This window comes from Rhamphochromis sp. 'chilingali' (assembly GCF_963969265.1).
Source record: "Rhamphochromis sp. 'chilingali' genome assembly, chromosome: 4".
In the NCBI taxonomy this organism is placed as follows: Eukaryota; Metazoa; Chordata; class Actinopteri; order Cichliformes; family Cichlidae; genus Rhamphochromis; species Rhamphochromis sp. 'chilingali'.
The window spans coordinates 30,333,110-30,353,989 of NC_137948.1; the positions used below are offsets into that span (position 1 = coordinate 30,333,110).

General features: G+C 43.2%; 1 protein-coding gene across 2 annotated transcripts in view; it reads left to right on the forward strand.

Annotated features, from left to right (window-relative positions):
* LOC308394855 (protein sidekick-1-like) overlaps nt 1-20,880 on the forward strand; it is a 292,631-nt gene that overhangs the window by 89,894 nt on the left and 181,857 nt on the right. For both annotated transcript variants that reach the window (XM_080879438.1, XM_080879439.1), the window contains exons 2-4: nt 16,700-16,856; nt 19,314-19,420; nt 19,781-19,928. In XM_080879438.1, the coding sequence (XP_080735564.1) occupies nt 16,700-16,856; nt 19,314-19,420; nt 19,781-19,928 (412 nt within the window). The remainder of the gene's footprint in view (nt 1-16,699; nt 16,857-19,313; nt 19,421-19,780; nt 19,929-20,880) is intronic.

A 20,880-nucleotide genomic window follows, 5' to 3' on the forward strand; every position in this document is an offset into this window, starting at 1 on the left:
ACACAAACCACAGAGCACTTGTGGAGTACTTGTGTTTCTCTGAAAGTGAGTACTTTTTCATGTGTTTGGTTATCATATATGTTTATCATGAGTGCCAAAAAGGATTTGAGCCAGACTGGCAGATGTTCTGTGTTTGAAATGGCTTTTTCTTCTGCTTTCCAATAACTTCATATAATATCTTTCATTTCTCTTCTTCTCTTTCTCTTACACATTTGCAAATTGCTTCTCTTTCTCGCCCAAAAACACACACACACACAAGCACAGTCTCTCATTTAGGCTTTCTACCGAAGACGTATTGCATTCACTCTTTCACCCTTTTAGGTTTGATCAATCTCTCCCTCTTCTCTCCAAGACCTGTAGCCAGTAGTGAGGCTGATGGCGTACAGACCATTTTCTGAGAGTCGGAACGTTGTTGTGTCTTTTCCATTAGCTATTCATGAGCTCTCCTGGCTCAGGTCTGTGTACCTGGATTGGCGTGCTCAGGAGATGCAGTGGCTGACTGAATGTGGATTAACGAGAGTGTCACGTTTAATTCAGGCGTGTGCTGTCACCGCTACGGAGAGCGAGAGAGGGGGAGATGGAGAGAGAGAGAGGATGATTGTTTATCTCATCAGTAGAGTAAAGGAAAAGCAGGTCCTGACCTACGCCAATTTCTTCTCTGTACACGCTGATTGATCAGCTGTGTCTGTGGATGTTAAGCATTTGCTACCAAGGAACAGCAGCGCACTTGTTGATGCCTTTGCACCTGCGCTGCACATGTCGGCATATTTCTTTGCGCTCAACATTTGTCATCATATCCATAAAAGCAGATAGAGATAATAAAAGGAAAGAAATCAAGAGAGGTGGGAAGATTGAAATGAAGGAGTGAATGAATAAAAGTGCTGACTGCGTGGGGGCCGTGATGGGCCGCTCAATCATCGGCCGCAATGCTAAGTGACAGCATGGGAGCAAAAAGAATGAGACAGAGGGGAGGGAGAGGGTGAGATGGAGACGATGGGGCAGCGTGCTAGGGAGCAGAATCAAAGAGAAAAGGGAGGGTAGGGCTCGAAGAGGAGGAGGAGGAGAAATCAAAGAAATGCAAGAGGGCTTTAAATGGAGTGAGAGGGAAAGAGAGCGAGTAAGGTGAGCAGCGGTGTATGTACTCACCTGAAATCACTTGTCCTTTTTATCTGGAGCTCAGCTGAGCTGGAAGAGTGCCAATATGAATGACTGCTTGTCATGTCTCTATATTTCTATTTTCTGTAACAACTTTTAACATTCGTAAGCTCGTAGATGAAGTGCAAGCTACCTGCACAATCTTTGCTCTTTCTGCAAACACTCACACGCTTATGACTGGGTGCACACAGTCTCACACACATACACACGCACTGCATTGACTTACAAATTGCAAGAGGACTCAGGGAGATGAAACTCTGAACTTTGAATCCCTGACTAGCTTTGAAGTTTTCAAACATCTCTCTCTTTCACTGTCTCGTCCCTCGGCCGTAACGCGAGTATTTGAAAAAGGAGGTGGTGTATCTGTCGTAATCCACAGGGGGAAGCTTTAATAATTGGGCTTTTTTTTTTTTTTAATCTCCTTCGTATGTTCTCGGCTCCTAGCTACAGCTCTTTTCTGCATGGGGAACCTGTTCTCTGTAGTACTGGCAGGATTTGCCTAGATGGAATTTGGGTGATGGGCAAGATCAAGCCGGAGAAGTATCTAATACACTGTGTGAATTTGATAAAACATATCTGATGTGTACACTCACAAAACAGTGAGTTAAGTCGGCCTTGCTGTATTGCTCATAAGGTCCTGGTCAATTGGCCAGCCAACATTTAGAGCTTAAACACAAAGTAGTGCCGATGCTGGAGTATTTAGTAATAACTAAAAACATGTGTATAAATCATACAATGACTCCACACGCCATGCATGAGACCATTTGTCCTAATGTAAATATTTCTTTTTCATTTTACACTTTTTTCTTTTGTCTTTTTTATTGACTGTCAATATTTGAGGTTTTTTTAGCTATTGCTGTAAGAATAAGCCAATAAGACTCCATATTGATGGTAAAATCTAATGTTATGCATTTCTTAAACAAGATACATAACCAACTATGATTTCTATATACTTTAATTAAACTACAACTTTGGCCTAAGTACAAATTACATTTCTAATAGTGTTAAAAACTGATGTGCACCAACTGAGCACCTCCCCTGCTCATTCTGTAATCAGTCTTAATTTAATCCAGTGATTCACTAAGTCATACACTGACAGACGCACAAATAACAACACAGTGTGCATCCACCCATACATGAAGTCAGGTTATGCAGAGTTTGAATGAGCTGGCTTGTCTCTTTCCATTATGTGTCAAAGACTGCTGTCCTGTCCTTCACAATGAGGATGTACATATTATTTTTGTTTTTCTTTCGAGTCCAGTACCGAAAGATCCACAATCTCCGGTGGAAACTTGTGAAATGTCAATGTACTGTAATGGAATATGTTATCAATACACTGGCACCTAATATCAGTACTAGTTTTACTTAAGACCTGAATCACAAGGACCTAGAGACGAGTTAAACACCCTGGGACCATCTGATGAGGAGAAAATATGGGAACAATGTGTATTCCCCAGTCAGTTAGCAAATGGTTGCTGTCTAAGTGCAACACCTCCAGCCACCACGTTTCAGAGTCACTGGCTCATGACTTCTTGACTATATTTTAGAGATTTTCTTCATCTTAAGGTGAAAAAAAATCAAACTGTTCATGATTGTCTTTTACTGTTGAGTATCTCACAATCCCTTTGCTACAGTATCATTGTTGTCTTGGGCAGCATATTGTAAATTTCTTAGTGATTCCCCAAACTAACACTGTGGCTAACATACTTCAGCCATCCATAACTTTTATTTGTTTCAAACTAGGAGTGAGCAGTGACTGACTCGCTCACCACCCTGCTCGTTAAACTGGGATGGCGACTGCTGTTTAAGACTCTTTTGGTGAAAAATAAGTGTCTCTGCAAACAAGAGCAACTCAAGTTCGTCTCAAAGAGAGTTTGAGACAGCAAAATGATTAAAGTTATTTTGAACAACCATCTCCTAAGACTATGCTCACGAGCATCTCTTAAATTTCTACCCAGAAGACATCTAAAAATACCCCACTCCACTCGCTAAACACTGAATTATCCGGCAAACAATGAGCACATATGCCTCAAACCTCTCCGTCTGCGCTTTCTTAGTCATTATCAGTGCATTTGTTTGCTATTACTGGAAACATCTGTGCTCAGATAGGTTTGTGTCTGACCTTTTGTGTCCAACTGTGGTTATGTTTAAGCTCTCGCATATGTGTAAGAATGTAGAAGTAAGTAAACACTCAGAACAGAAAGTCATATCGTATCTTGGCAAGGACATTTGCCAGTGTTATTGAATTAATTTGAGTCTGTAAGAATGTAAGAAGAGTGTTTACCTAGACGCAGTCTGCCCTTCAAATGGCGTGTCACTAAGCTGCCCTTGTCTGGGGAGGAAGAGGGAGGGAAGGAGGGAAGAAAGCTGGGAGAACGAGGGAGACGAGGAAGACATGGTGTGTGTTGCAGTTGGTGGCAGATGTTGTCGCTGTGGAAAGGAGGAAGTAAACATCACTTTCACACACATTCTTGAATTTGCAGAGCGTATGGAGTCACACAGACATAAACGCAGAAAGCGGGCACACACACATCACGAAACACCTCCCACGTACCTAACAACAACGAATTAGCTAAAATGTGTGAGAAACAGGGCAGCGGGTCAAAGACAGTGAATGAGTTTGTCAGAAAAGCAGGTTGGAAAAGTGAAACTCGAAGATCTTTTTTCTTTCCTTTCATTTTCTTTTCTTTTTTTTCCCCAACGCCCACTCAGGTGACGTTTAAATGGCATTGCCAGAGGACATAACATGTAGTCCTTTAGAATAGAGAGCTATGCTTCAGTCCAGCTCAAAATCGATGCTGCTGGGTAGAGATGAAAAGAGGCTAGAGGTGGAGACCGATGAAGGCAGATTTGATAGAAGGTCTGGAAAGTGAGATGAAGCAGTGTTGACTGTGGCGCAAAGTTCAGTGCGGGTGTTGAGGATGGACGCTGGAGACCCGCTGCCGGTCATGCCTAAATTTCTTTTTTGGCACAAGAGTAAAATACTCATCTCTGGCTCTGAGGCTGGCGGTTTCCAGAAGGAATTAGTTTGCAACCTTTCGGGTTGACGTCAGACGCGCTTTTGACTTTTCAGGTGTGAGGGCACGCTTTGTTATTTCACTTTCGGTGTTGGAAAATATTACACAGTTACAAATTAGTCACGCCTGCACAGAGTCATCTGGCAGCCTATTTTAAACTCACCTACTCCCTGGATTTCTTTCACGTCTCTGCACGTCATTTACACCATGATGTCTCGTTAGCGTGGTTAGGGTCATCGATAATTCTTAGAGGTCATAAAGCAGTAATGAAGAATGGTTAAAATCATATATTAAATCTGGAATAGGTGTTAAACTGCCAGGTTTTTAGGATGGCATTTCAAAGTAGCCATTATCCTAAAATATTTAGATGATCAGCTCAGAATTCAAAGATAAGACACTTTCTGAATATGATCTTTTTTCCTCTAGTGACCTTTCACTTGAAAGAAAGATGAATGGTTTGCAGAGTTTTACATAAGTTAGATCTTAGTTACACAGGTGTAGAGACTGGTCTGCAGCTCCTGAGCAATCTCCAGTCACTAAGGGAAAAATGTGCATTCTGGTTGGTGAGTGTTTGCTGGCAGTCGCTGGGTGAAATCAGTCACAAACAGCGTGCTACACTAAAAACCTCCTTGGGATTGCTTTGGTCTCTAGCAGATTTCTACTGTCACTCATAGTTTGGCTGTAGCTCAGGTGGCAGAGCAGGTCAGCCACTAATCAGAAGGTCGGTGGTTCGATCCCAGGCTGCATCCTGGCTGCATGGCAAATATCCTTGGGCAAGATACTAACCCCGTGTTTGCCTACTGGTGGTGGTCAGAGGGCCCGGTGGCGCCAGTGTCCGGCAGCCTCGCCTCTGTCAGTGCGCCCCAGGGCAGCTGTGGCTACAATGTAGCTTGCCATCGCCAGTGTGTGAATGTGTGTGTGAATGGGTGAATGACTGAATGTAGTGTGAAGCGCTTTGGGGTCCTTACGGACTAGAAAAGCGCTATACAAATGCAGGCCATTTACCATTTACCATTTATAAACTGCAAGTGACTGCTGCTATCTGCTACTTACCAAAGCAACCTCACAAGGTTTTTGGTGCAGAAGTATGTACTTCGATGCAAACAATTCCTACCCAACAGCAGGCAACCGGTTAAGGAATTTCCCTAGCAACCAGTGGTTTCCAAAGAGTTGCCAAATGGTCTTTAGGCTTGCATGACTATAAAACAATTAAAAGGAAAAAAAGTGTTACACACTTTTGCACTTAATATTTTTCTTTAGTTGTTACATGTTTGGTGAGCAAGGGTCCACACACACACACACACACACACACACACACACACACACACACACACACACACACACACACACACACACACACACACACACACACACACACACACACACACAGGGACAAGATCTCTGCTGTAAAGGTTGAATCAAAGAAGAGGGTGCAGAGTGAAACAAAAATATTATGCTGCTGTTTAAGATGCCAGGCCTTTCTTCTGCCCAGCTCCTTGCAACTTTCGCCTCCCTCACCCCTTACTTCTCACCTGCACTTCTTTGCTTAGATGACCTTCTCCCTCTCTCTCGTCCTCCTCCTGCTCCCTCCCCTCTTTACCTCTGTCTGGTCTGCCGGGCTGTCACGGTGATATCCCAGGTGCTGTGGTTTTGATCTCCGCCTTCAATAATGAATGAAAGGATACAATTCGTCAATCACTTCAAAAACCATGTAGCCCACATTGCCCAAGGTCAGGACAGTGGCAGCTGTCAGACAGGATGATGGCTAGCATAGGCAGGTGAGCGGAGGATGTTTGGCCACATGCATCACACGTACACACCAAAGAGAACCAGAGGAACTAGAGGAGGAACAGATGAAAATGTATGAAAGAAGAGGGGCCTCCTCTGAAGACGGGAGAAAAGGATATTAAAACAGAACAATACGATCAGGAGAAGCAAGAATGGAAGAAGTTTCGCGTGATTTTCAGTGCTTTATTTTCTCTGAAGACCTCAATTTACCTTTTTTTAGGTTCTCTTTCCTATTCTGTGTGTGTGTGTGTGTGTGTGTGTGTGTGTGTGTGTGTGTGTGTGTGTGTGTGTGTGTGTGTGTGTGTGTGTGTGTGTGTGTTTGGAGGTGTGTGTGTGTGTGTATCAAAGTGTGATGTGTGGGGTGAGAGAGATGAAGCCTGGAGTCATGTTGTCAGACTATCACATGTCTGAATGCAGTCGCGTTTGTGAAAATCTCTCAATATCAATGTAGATTTGGGTCAAGTGTGTGCGTGAAGCCCGGTGGCGGTGATGGGAAGGTGATGCGGTGATCGTGTCGGACAGTTTCAGGAACAAACTGGTTTTACGTCCACTCGTGACTCCATTATATAGCACTTATACCATGGTGGTACAAGTGGTGCACACACCACTCCACGTCGTCTTCCTTTGGCAGTTGAGTCTGATTGATTGTTATTGTCTGTAAATAAGAGTTTGCTTTCCACCTGCAGAAAAACAAATGTTTTTAATGAGGGGGTGTAAAGTGCTGAGGAAACAGTAGGGGGAGAGTGAGGCCCGGGGATAAAAGAAAAATTGCAGAAACAAAGGAATAATTATCATCTGTGCTATTTTTTGTGTGATTCAAAAGGACTGAGGTGTTTTCACGGTTCCTTGTGTGCTCAACTTTCTTCAGAGAGAAAGAGGATGCTGTTGTCTCTGTGGGAGGTATTTATTTCACTCCCTCCCAACGCTCCCATTCACCTCCTTGCTCCTCCTGTCTGCCTGTCTGCTCATCAGAAAATAGGAGCTGACAGTTGTTTGTGTATGTGTGTGTTTTGGTGCGTGTGTGTCTTAGCAGATGTGCCCTGCAGCGTGGCCCACCTCTTAAATGTCACTGATCCTAGTCTCTTCCACCTGATTACCCTAACCCCTCCAACCCCACCCCTTTCCCCCAACACACCACCGCTCCACCTCCCACTTCTATGCTGCATCTTTTCTGCCCCATTTATTACCCCCCCAGCCGCCCCCACATGGATCTGCATGACCCCATGCATGCGAGGTTGAGAGTGCCTACATCCACTCGTACTTCCAGTGGCGTAAGGTGCCTTTTCTTCTGTACCAAAGTAGCTGTTTGCACAGAACAGTCTCTTTCAATTACAGTGCACTGTGTTCAGAGCTGACATTTCAGCTGGTTGTCCTATAGAGACATATGCATACAAATGCATGGGCATATACTCACATGCTTACGCTGACATTATTAAATGCCACAAAAAGCAATAAACTGACATTTTGTAATCGACTGCTCAGGCACAGTTTTGGTTAACACAACAGTCTTGATTATGAGAAACAGAGTTACACAATGGCCAATCACTAAATGGGCACAAATCAAACTGGCATATAACCAAAGCCGATGCAGTCTGCGCATTGCCTTCCCTTCACCAGCCACTGTACCAGCATCATTAGCGAAACCAGACAGAAAAATCTCAACTTTGAATCGTTCTCCTTGACATGCTTTTGTTGTAGAGGTTGTACCTCTCAGCACATCATGCTATTAGTGGCTTTGACACCGAGGAGCAAACACTCTCACAAGCAAAGTCAAGCGCGTCGACTTTGAACTCGAGACTCGACTGTTCCTCGACTCGTATGCCATTGCATGTGTATGTGTACGTGCACGTGTTGGCGTCTGCATCGTGCCTGCTGGTCTGACATCTGCCAATCAGCACATCAGGATCAGTCAGTCATCTGCCAGCTCTTCACAGACAGCTATCAGTCAAAGCTTGTAGAAAAACATGATTGGAGCAGGCAAGAAAGGGGCTTGGGGGAGGGAGTCGTGATTGGCTGTCTTTTGCAGAAAGAGAGGTTAGGGAGAATGTTATGTCTTCAGTGAGAGATGCTTTGTTCTTGTAGGCAGTTTGACATTCAGTAGTCAATTAAAGCGGCTGCCAACTTGAAAAGTCACGAGTTAAACTCCTGATCAAAGTTCCTCGCTCACATCCTGTATGCTCTGCTCCATCTTACAGCAGATGAAGCAGGGGAAACATTTTCCTCTCTTGTGCACGCTTCTCTGCTGTTTTATGTCCAGGAGTAGTACTTCTTGTCTGTGGTCGCTCAGCTCCCTGTGTACTCTCCATCTTATAGTTCAGCTAAAGCCTGCTGGGATCAGTGGGTGAGCTCCAGCCCCGTGGATTAGCGTCAGAGCCACTTTGATTTCATCATCATCAAAGACAGCAGGTGTTTTCTGCTTAACTGTCATCTTCTTTGGTCACTACATTCCCTCGGTTAGTTTTCTCTTAAGATTGTGTGAATATGTCTGTAGCTGTCTGGGGCCGTCATGATTCTGGGTGTGATTTGGGCCTCCAAACTGATGGGACCACAGCCGGCCGCTGTTGACATTTAGGAGATAAAATCCTACAGTGTGTGGCGTTTAATGAGTCTAATCGTTTGCCTTTTGATCCAGCTGCTGCTCGTCGTTCTCATTAAAATGATTTTAAACGTGTTGGATTTTTACATGTGGGATCAGTGCTGTCAACATCATTCACCAGGAGGAACGTGAAAATGATTTTAAAAAGTCCAGTAGGCCACGAGGGAGAATTATATTATAACCCAGTTCATCAGCTTTCGGGTCAGAGCCGCAGCTCACCTGATATTCACCTCACTCTTGTGAGGTTCACTCACCTCGAGCGCTCTGTAGAATTTACTGTTGGTTTTGCCTTATTCCACCATTTTAGCTCGTTCTCACATTGTCTGGATGTTTCAGTTTTGATGGACCATTTAAAAATCGGGGCTCCTATGGGAGTTTGCCTAATGATGTAACTCTAATCATACGCTGGCTGTTATCCAGTGTGTTGATCCCTGTTTTCGCTCATTAGCGCAATATGCGCTCCTCGCTGACTGTCAGTGAGAGGCTGTCTAGTCTTCCTGAGTTGCACTAATGCTAATGTCTTTAAGCTTTGTGAGGTACGGGCTCATCAGTGACAAACCTTAAGTTTTGTAGTTTCAAAATTCGGTTACACACGTGTGTTTTCACCCGAGTCGCTTGACGGGAGGGATCATATCTCATTTCTCAGCCCTTTCACGTTATGTTGTTCAATTAATTAGCCCCTTTTTTCGACCCTTTTCCGACTCGTAGCAACATGCCAAAAACTCAACTCATAATTCTTCCTCTCGCCTCACACACTGTCAGTCCAATTAAGTGCTTTTAAATGCCTGTTGAAACAAGCGCAGGCAGACTTATTAGATTAAAAAGGAATAGAACTCATTCGCACCCCGTAATCAAATAGACTGCTGTTGCCGTGAAGGGGAAAAAATGCTTAGCCATGCAGCTTGTACCTACATATGCATACAAAAATTACTCTTAAAAAAAGAGACTGATTTAGTTATTTCTTCCCCTCATGCGTCAAAAAGGCATGGCAAAGGGTGTGTGTGTGTGTGTGTGTGTGTGTGTGTGTGTGTGTGTGTGTGTGTGTGTGTGAGAGAGAGAGAGAGAGAGAGAGAGAGCAATATAGCCTACCAGTAAATCAGTATTCATAGACTATAGTCAGCTCTGCCGGCCCTGTCTCACAGTAGGGGTTCAGCTCTATGAAGATAAAGTGATTTTTCTGGAGTGAGCGAACCCTAATTCTGACCTGACACACTCACACACACATGCACACCAGCACTGTAAATGCACTCACACACTCATATGCAATAATTAAGCAGGCAGAAATGAAATCCTCAGCTTTGTTTCATCCAAGCGTTCTCATTTTCTCGTGCCGAGGCTGCGATGTACACTAGCGCCACAGGGTTTCTGTCACAACGGGACTGAACGGACTCACGCGCAGGCTCTAGGTCTTGAAAGCACAAGAGTCTTTATTATGATGCACCAGGTGATTATTTACAAAAGTGAGGGGAAAGCCGGGCTCCGGGGGTCCACACACGAACGGGAAAGACACGCACACTCTCCGTCCACTCCTCTTCACACTCGCACACTCTCCGTCCACTCCTCCTCACACTCCACTCACTCGGGTAACACAGGGGTAGGTCCAGGGAATGAGGGTCGGCAACGGTCCAGCGACGAGAAACACAGGGCTGCCGTCTTATAAAGGAGCTGGATCACTCGTGATGAGCCACAGGTGCGTGGGCCAAGGGCAGGAGCCCGCAGGTGAGCTCCGCCCAGGCAGAGGGAGGAGGGAAAGAGGGGAAAGGAGAGAGCAGGAAAAAAAAATTAAAAAAAGGAATACAAAACATATGTAGCCGTACTGAGCCGACCGGGTAGGCACAGGGACCCTGACAGTTTCCTTGCATCTGAATGCACAATGGCATCGTGAAGAGCTTTTCTGACCACCTGTCAAACTTTCCACACGAAGAAACCAACATTTTTAGCCGTTCTCTTACTGTTTTGCAGAATCTTGACCCCACGTAGAGAGGATTTCACATCTAACCACAGCTGTTGCAGTAAAATTCAGGGTTATTTAACACTGTGTAATAATAATCTTTTTTTTTTCTTGCCCGTTTCTAAAGGACAAGCCATTTAAGGGCTAATTTCCACCGCACATTTGCTCCGTGCTATAAAAATTCAGAGGTGAAGAGGAGAGTAGAGAGAGCAGGATCATGGTGGACCATCAGCCCCGAAGCCACAACCCTGGTCTTCTCCTCCTCCTGTCCTTTCATCCTCCTCTCCTCTCTCTCTTCTTTATCGCAGCGCTCATCTTCCCGGCAAATTGAATTCCTCCCTAGAATCTGCCTAAGCAGCTTCATAAGACCAGCCTGAGAGTGGATGTGTGCGCGGGATGCGTCAGGAAGAAAAAAAAAAAGTGTGCATGTGTGCTTCTTGGCTCTCCTGTCACATTTGAAGGCCAACCTCTCTGTTAGGCAACGATCCTCCTGAAGAGAAAGAAAGAGGAGACCTTGAGCTGCCGCACTCTTTGACAGAGATGGACCAGGGGGCAACAAGTGAAAGAGGGAGGAACAAAGGGAGGATGATAGGTGGCTGGATAGTGCAGCTTCTGAGAAAGACAGACAGGTCAGAAATGGGGAAGACTGCGGGGGGAGAGAGAGGCTGACATGTTGAGATTGAGTGACAGAGAGACAGACAGTGTGGGGGAGAGAGAGAGACAGACAACGCCAGTGATTGAAACATGCTGTTAGCTGACCTTGCTCATCTCAGAAGGGTGTTCGGAGTGTTCTCTACAGAGTGTTCTCTGTCTATCTGTAGTTTCTCATGGGCTGCCTTTAAAGGAAAAGAAAGGGCTTAAGGAGTGACAAGGAGGGGAGTGCCTCAGGCTGGGCTTTGGAGTGGACGCAACGCGTGATGTATGAACGAAGTGGTGGATGAGTGTAATGGTGCAAAACATCCACACTGGCATACGAAGCAGCCATTGTAGTTGAGGGTTGTGTCAAGCTTTTAAGGCTGCTCTCTCACTTAACACGAACACAGTTTTCATGGGGACATTAGTTGACATTATGCATTAGTTATGCCCCCTCCCTGACCTTACCTGGCACTATAGACTCTAGAAAGTGCATTAAACCCACCCTCTTTCTTTTGACAGCAAGGGGTGCCTCCTCTCTAAAAACAAGCTTGGTTGGAGTATATAGGAATACGGTGATCAACTCTCTTGATTTGACAGTTTTCTGATTAAATTTACACTGATCAGACATAAGATTCTGACCACCTGAATAATATCTTTTTGGTCCTCTTTTTACTGTAAAAACAGCCTTGACCCCTGAAGGTGTGCTGCGGTATCTGCAACAAGATGTTAGCAACAGATAGTTTGAGTCTTGTAAGATGTGATTTGGGTCCTCTATGGATTGGACTTCTTTGTACATCCCACAGATACTCGACTGGATTAAGATCTTAAGACCTCAGACTTGTTGTTGTGGTCCTCAAACCATTCCTGAACCTTTGTTTTTGTAGCAGGGCTCGGGCCACATCGATCAGGCAATAGTTTCCATGAAAATGTGTCCGTTGTCTGGAACAATGTTTAGTGTCAAAGTAGCATCCACATGTATAGCAGGACACAAGGTTTCCCAACAGAACATTGTCCAAAGCATCACACTGCCTCTGCTAGGGCTGCTCAATTAATCGAATTTTAATCACGATTACGATCTGGGCTTTAAACGATCATTAAAAATGACTGAGCCGATTATTAGACCCTCCCTCGTGCTTTACTCTCGCGCTGCTCCGTGTGGCAAATCGAGCGCACCTCTCTGCATTTCGAACACGCATCACAACAATTAAGAGGACCCAAGGGAAGCTCGGAAAGCTAAGCAGAAGTTATTTGGAGAGGAGAGTGACTGCCGCTGGTTGAAAAAACAGGTAAAAAAAACTTCAGTGGTGTGGAAACATTGTGGGTTCGCGGAGTCAGACGTGGCTCAAGTAGACATAGTGTGTAAACTTTGCTACAGTGTGGTAGCTGCACCACAGAGCAACACTGCAAAGTTCACTAAACATAGATGTTTACATTTTTCATTTATTTTTTATATTGCAAACATTTGCACTGTTATCAGTATTTGCACACTATTTTATATTATTTTTTAAAGTCATTATTCAATACATTGTTATTGTTAACCCTTTAAATCCCTGTAGAACCGGAACTGCGTAAGCTAGCGCAATAATTTGTTTTGCATATGAAACTGGAGGAGTTGTACTTACATCTTAGAAACTAGAAACTCGCTTTGCCGATCCGATCAGCTGTTCGTAACACTTCCCACATTGAAACAGACGTCAGCGGAACTATCGCATGTCCGCCATTTCCTGTCCGAAACCGGAAGTGACTTCATTTTTGCGGAAAATGTAGTTTTTTACTTGTAGGCCTTAAAAGCCTATACTGGTGTTTTTATAAGTCATGTTTGACTCTATACTTTTCTGAATAGTTGCTGGGATGCTTACAACTCGAATTGCACTGCTGGAAATAGTTTGTTTTGATGCACCTGCTGTTTTCTTTGCAAATTTGCATCATAGGATTGTTTTTTGTTTTTCCTGCAGTATATAAAAATTGCTGTATCTCCAAAATAAAACTATGAAGACACTCAAAATAAATTTCCTGTGGTGGGAAACTATTTTTTGTAACTTTTTTGTATTTAAAGTTTTGAGGGATAAGCCTCTTAAATTTCCCCAAGTAGAAATATATGTAAAAAAACCCAAAAACAATTTTCAATTTTTTTGTAGTTTATTGCACTTTTTTTGCAATTAATGTAATTACTATGGACTTAATGCATACATATTATTAAAATATGGGCTATAACAGTTGTATTGATGTATAGCAACTTGAAATGCTCCCAAAAATGGCACTACAGCATGTAAAAAAAATTATATAAGCTCTGGCGGACTTGGTTCTATGGTAGATCTTAAAGGGTTAAATAAATATCGTCAAATAATCGTGATCTCAATTTCAGTGAAAATAATCGTGATTATCATTTTTGCCATAATCGAGCAGCCCTAGCCTCTGCTACCTTGAATCCTTCCGATAGTGGATCCTGGTGCCATGTGTTCCTCAGGTGAGTAATGCACACGCCCCTTTTACATCTTTTATGTAATGTAAAAGGAAACATGATTCATTAGACCAGGCCACCTTTAAATTCTCTGTGGTCCAGTTCTGATCCTCATGTGCCCACTGTTGGTGCTTTTGACAGTGGACGTGGTCGCCTACCTGGTCAGCAGTTATGCAACAAACTCTGATGCACTTTTCAAGGACACTTATGACAAGGCTACTTGTCAACTGTCATACTCGCTCAAATTATCGTGATGGTAATTTGACAAATTATTGTCCCTCTCTAAACCAAAAAGACAGAGAAGGCATGGTCTGCTTTGACAAGTTACTGGCCAGTGTACATGCAGTGCCCCTCGAGTTCTCATTCATATTTACTCATCATGCGTGGTTCCATGAAGCAGAGGTTAATATCATGGTAGCTACACACATTTTTCATATATAGTACTGGACTATATATTCGAAACAGACTTTTTTGACGAGGGTTGAGTGTGTGTGTGTGTGTTTGTGTGTGTTTTTAGGTAACTATGCACAAAGCATGATTTGTCTGCCCTTGTTAATGCTGTATGTCTGTGTTCCCTTACTTAACAGAAGCTCTGTTCTGTTCGTTCTGTGCATGTGTTATCCAAAAATGTATATTATGATTGACAAATGAAACCCTCCTCTAACAAAAACCTGATATAATGATACAATTCAGGTGATTTTCCCTTGGAAGGAGGCCAAAGCCCAATTTTATTTATGTAGCATTTGTATCCGGGTAAAACAACGATGTCTATGTCTGCCTAAAGTAAATGACAACCACAACACTAAACATAGCTGGAACACTGTGTTTAAAATGTCAATAGAAACATTTTTAGGTTGTTGTTTTTTTTGTTCTTTTGTTTTTTTCAAACAGCCCTTTTAAAGGGATGTGAGGACTGGCCAAAATGTCCTCACCTTCCCAAAAAGTTCTCACTCCCAAGGTAGCAGTAGAAGCAAACTTGTATTCTTTCTCTGTCTTCCTCTCCCTCTCTGTCTCTCCCTCACTCTCTGAGGCATGCAGCTGTGAATTATAGTGCTGGTCAGCAGTATGACATTGGAGTCTGCATTGGCAGCCATCGTCTGTAGAAACAGAATATTCCAAATAAATCCTTATGCCCACATGCGCTCGCACTCTCTCTCTCTCTCTCACACACACACACACACACACACACACACACACACACACACACACACACACACACACACACACACACACACACACACACACACACACACACACACAGACTCCCATATAAATCTGTCCTAGCAGGAACACTTCCCTTTTGTGCACAGAGCAGGCAGCTATCAATCTAAAAGAGAGAGGGAGAGGGTGAAACAGTGGAAAGTGGAAGAGAAGAGGAGGGGGAAAAGTGGCCCTGAGACATCCAGAGGGAATAAGGGAGGAAATGCAGACAGTGGAGATGAAGTGAGAGGGGTGGAAGTGATACAGAACTGAGGAAGCTGAAACGACAGGGAGGACAGAAGATCTAGTGGACGGCAGGAGGGGAAAGGGGGAGCGTTAAGAGTTATGAACCTGTCCATATTTACTGTCGCTAGAAGATAGGCTTCCACTCAAACGGATGCGTGTGTATGCATGTGTGAATCTCCTGTTCAGTCCAAACCCAGATGCTAATTTTTGTTGAGTGGATCCAGGCCTCGGCACATGCAGTCCAGCAGCAAGTGGCTTTGGACAGCCTATTTAGCCTTGATGCCCCTATGCTGTGTGACAGTGAGCCAGGTCCTCACACCTGAGTAGAAAGTTAAAGAGTGGATGGCATTGCTTGGACAGCAGCTGAGCCATTCAGCAGCTGCACCTTGCAAGCCAGGCCAAGTGATTTCAACAGGCTTATCATAAGATTCAGCTTGGGCACTGTGAGTGTCTGTACAATGCGCTATTGTACAGTATCTGTGCTTGGAAACTTGGCTGTTCAGGAGCACAATACATGTGGTGAAAGGGAAAATGCTCTCTGTCAGGATGGAAAAAGCTAAATGTGGAGGTGAAGAACCCAGGATTACCATTACAGTGAAAGCATGTTTATACTGCAGGCATGCTCATTGGTCAAAAGACTCCTGACAGAATCAGACAAGCTTGAGGGAACAATTTAATCATCGCAACATCTGTACCTTTTAGTCTGATCAATTCCACATTACACTGCATCTGACGAACAGGATGCTCAATCTAATTTTTAGCATAAGGGTTAAAAGCGTCTGTGAAGCCTGACCTTTGTCTTTGTGCAGTCTATGCTGGAATTTGATATGCTTTAAGTAACAAACAGCAGATGTTGTTTGCATTCAGAAGAAGTAGTCAAGTTACATGGTGCCTTTCCAGGGAGTAAATGTGATAGAATTGCTGCTTTTCTGGACCGTTGATGCACATCAATGCTGCGAAATAGGATGTGTTGGAGCACTCATGCATGCCGCCATGCGCTCAGTTCAGCCGTTTGAGCTTACACAGGAAACAAAAGGTCTAAGTGTATGGACAGGCATCACATGTCCTACCTGTGCTAAGCATCTGTTGGGACACATTTTCTCTTGGTCTGTCTTAAAATCAGTGTTACAACTTATTATGCAGTTTGATCTGAGATATTAGTTGTTTATTTAAAATTGGTAGGTTTTCTGAAATGCTGAAGTACAGTTTTGTGGAAAAAAACTGGTATGTGTGTCTGTATAAAAAAGCTTTGACAGGCGTCACTAATAGGGTGAGGGCTCTCTAGACAGTCTCGCAGGAAAAATATAAATATAAATAAAGCAGCTGTAGATGGAGTAGCAGTTTTTTTCCTATTGCTTTGATGTCAGATGTTTTCTTCTAAGCCTGAAATGAGTTTTCATATCTGATTTGACATTTGCAAAATGGCACCTAAAACCATTATTACAGAATTTTCTGATTCCAGTCTGAAACTCTTCTCAATAAAATAAGAGAAGACTTGTTTTTTTGTTTTCAACTTATTGTGCAAAGGCCGTGATTTCTGTGGTGTATGAATACAGCAGAAATCAGCCGTGTTGTCTCAGAGTGACTAAAGCAGACTATTTCAAACACCACAAATAACACATTTTCCTTTCTGTGTCTCTGTCCGTCAGAAGTGGCTCCCTACCTACGAGGGGGTGGACAAGGGCAGCAGGTGGTGTTAGAGGGAAACAGACTGGTGCTGACCTGCCTGGCTGGAGGCAGCTGGCCTCTGCAGTACCGCTGGACTCTCAACAACAGCAACATCACTGACTGGACGCCACAGTACAGGTCAGTTAGCACCCACTGCCTAGTTATTATGTCAGACTTTCTGTCGTGAATCTTCTCATTGTCTTTAAGTGTATATGTCTCTCTCGTACCCTTCCTTTCATATACAAACATCTGCAGAGTAAGAGCTGTTCCCGTTAGAGATGGAGTGTGTGTAGAGGTCAGAGCATTCGGACAGCAGAGCCAAAGTGAGATTAATAATTACATTAGCACCATAAATATGTATATGGTGTGGGTAAAGAGGAGGGGATCCAATCAATATGTCTGTGCTGTTTCTTTGCTTTTTGCCCTGTACCTTTTCTTCTCCTCCTCCTCCTGTGCCCCCTCTCTCTCTGTCCCTGTGTGTGTTGGTTGGTAAGAACTAAGCAATTCCTCTCGGCAAAACTCCAGCTGTGAAACAAAATTGTTTTTCACATCATTCAGAAATGGAGGGAATCTTGGGAATGCATACACACTGAGGGAGGGAGAGGTTGAGCCAGCAGTTTTGTAGGCAGTCGTTGTTCGAGCCAGGAGGTACAGTGTGGCTCTGGACTGCTCTCAGCGTTCTGGCTACTTTAGTTTGGTGAGGCTGTGCTGAATTGGCAAGCTGCAGTGAATATGAGTGTGTGTGCGTGTGTGTGTGTGTGTGTCAGGATGTGGCCATCTGCTAAGCCTGATTTTAGTGTTCTACCTTTGCAACTTTATATATGCTCATTTACATATTTTATTCTCAGTTAAATGAAGACATATAGTGTGGGATGAGATATTGAACCTCACTAGATCCTGATGTGCTATATAGCAATAGCACCTTTCTGCCATTGATATATAAACCATTTTCAGCAAATTGGACGGCCTGCAGCTTTGTGCATGCTGCTGCTACAGGAGCGGGACCAAGCAGTGCTCGATAGCAGTGCTTTGCTGTGATTTTTGGTCATGTTTACAGTTAATACGGGTCTCACAGATCCACTTAGTTTTACATAAACTCAGAAACATGCTTTGGGCTTCCACATAGTAAAATCCTCTTTGGAATATTTTATTTTTCTTCATCCTTTATCTTAGTTTAAAGCGCTGGTCAGTGGAGAATTCAGATGCACAGTAAGTGACAATGATTTACATTAATGGAAGCTTCAGCTCCGGCTTCTTTTATCATTGTCAGTTCAACGGCAGTAGCCTGCCACTTTTTGCACATTGTGAGTTGGAATAAAAACATCACTAAGACAAGTTAGACTCTCAAAAAAAAAGAAGGCAGCAGCGTTTGCTTTGTTTTCAGGGACACTTATGACAAGGCTACTGCATTGTCTTCAAAACTGTATAACATGCTTGGCTGACAAACTTATTTCTCACAATGCATGTGTTTTTTCCCTCAAGCCAATACTTGTCTCAGTTACGTGCTGTATAGTTTTAGAATAATATAAACCTGTTGAAAACACATAAATATTAATAATTTCTGGTCTGACGAACTTCAGATTTAATGTAAAATGACTACCGTCCTACATTTACCTTCTTCTTTTGTGCAGTCTCTCATCACAGTATTACACAAAACAAAATCGATTTTTATTTCTTGAATCAGTCAATCACATTTAACGCTAAGCTTGTCAGAGAAACTGACTAGGAAATTACTGCATTGTCTATATATATATCTGTATCTAAATATAGTGGTAGATGACAGAAATCTAACAACTTGTTGGAACTTAAAACACATGGTGTTTCCGCTGCACACGGCTGTTGAAAATGTAGCTGACCAGAGAGAGAGGGAGATAGATTGGTGGTAGAAAGTGTCCAATATCAAAATCTGTTTTAGGATCAGAGCTGCTGTGTAATGTGTCGTTCCTGATTCAAATAGAGTTGGGTTTGTGAGTCTTTGATGTACATGTGTGTATTTGTGTCTGCGGGTTTGTGTATGTTGGCAGCATGCACTGACAGCCTGGGAGTTAAATACTTGGCTGTCCTGGTATTCGTAATGAGCCCCAAAGCGATGTCCGGTTTTGCTATGTCTATCCGGTTTGTGCGGTGTGTGTGTGTGTGTGTGTGTGTGTGTGTGTGTGTGTGTGTGTGTGTATTTGTCCAGCATGGTACCAACCTAGATCCTATGCCAAGCTTCCCATTAGTGAAGCACAGTCCATTAAAACCCCATTAACAATCCTTCTCAGAAAAAAAAAGACCTCGCAAACATCAAAAACCTTTTCATACGCGGCACACAGATGCAAACAGACACACATACATGTACACAAACTGTGCATATGCTCTCTCTGCCTTCTGTTATCTGGAAACTTTTACAACCTTAGGCCCAATCCATTTTCTGAGATCAAGGACATGAAAGGGAATTACACAAGAGTGCACGCATATGGACAACCAGACCTCCACCTTCGTTCCCTTCTGTCTTGTTGGTCTCCAGACATCACTCCCAGTTTTATTTTTATTTACAGCTTTGAGAAGAAAAACCTACCCTTATAGTCTTCCTCTCCATGTGTCCATCTTTAGGTTGTCTATGCCGTCCCTGAAGAGGACTGATGCTGGACTGTATCAGTGTATGGTGAGGAACAGGATGGGAGCAGTAATACACAGGAGAACGGAGGTGCAGGTGGCCTGTAAGTACACACAGCATACACGGACACACACACGCTGGTTTAAAGTAAACTGAGTAAAACAATTGAAGATGTTGTTTTGTGCACAATTAAAACTTAACAAGCTTCAGCTTTGCTCAGTTCTTACAATCTTACAAATATTGAAACAGTGATGGTTTAAAAAAGCATTAGATAGCATCTTGGCTAATGCTAACTGACTGTGAAGACAGCGTGATTGGTCAGTTCCAATACTGATTCTACATCAACAGTTTTATGATGATGTAGGGACAACACCAACACCGGCATATCTGATTGTGCAGTAAATGTATTGTGATGCATTGGTGTTGATCTTCATACTCTTCATCCTTCTCTCTTTTCCTCAAGTTCTGGGTAACTTCTTGGCCGAAGAGCAGAGAAAGACGGTGACTCAGGGCCGAGCAGCCCTCATCAACCCTCCTCCCCTTGCTTCGTTTCCTCAACCATTGGTCACATGGTACAAAGATGGACACAAGATAATCCCCAACAACCGAATGTAGGTGTTTCTTTTACCCTTTTGCTTTGTGTCTTGAGCACGCACTTGTGTTTGTATGGTGTCTTTTGCAGTCTCGAGCACAAAGTGTGTCTAACAAAATACCGCCTGAGATAAAATTTTAATTTTACAGTTCTTATCCCACAGTGGTGTATTAATTAGTGTTCTGCAGAAGCACAAAAGTTCTTTTAATCCTCGCATGTCAATTGCTATGAATAATAAGCTATTTAGATAACTGACCCTTTTCATAAGAAGAGACACAGGACATTATCAAGAGAAGATAAAGCGGGCTTTTCAGTGAATCAAATCTACAAGGTTATTAAGTAATTTTAGGTGCATGGGAGATATTCTTTTATATTAATTGTACAGCAGAGATATGAGGGTCCCTGTGTTGTGTAAGCTGTGCTTCACAGTCTTTTTGTTTGATGTTATTCTCCAGCTCTTTTTGAAATGCTGACAATTTGCATATTATTTCTTAGTTGCTGCAGATATCCTGTAAGTGTCACTCTTTTGAAAAAATGCTCATAAGCTAAGCACAGGGATGGTAGTGTGCTTTTGGTTTGCAGAGTGGTGTGATATAGATTCAGGCAGCATTTTAAATTAATTTGGGATATGCACCTTTTTGAATCGGCTCCTCTGTGACAATAGCTGTTGAGATGGAGACCTTCAGTGATTTTATTAGTCTCTGCTTGCACTCTGAGATAACTAACTCCCCATTAAGACCACTAACTGCTCCCCAGTGTGTTATTGAATGAAATTGTCAGTGGCCTTGCTGTACACGTAAACGGTCAGACAGCAACTTTTTCACCCCTTTAACGACAGACACCACCTCCAAAGAGCTTTTCAGAATGCTATGTGGATTCAGGTTATATAAACAGGGTTTTTTTTTTTTTTTTAAACTTTGGGGGGGGGGCGTTGCTTTTGTTTCTGGTTCACATCAAGTTTGAATTTGCTT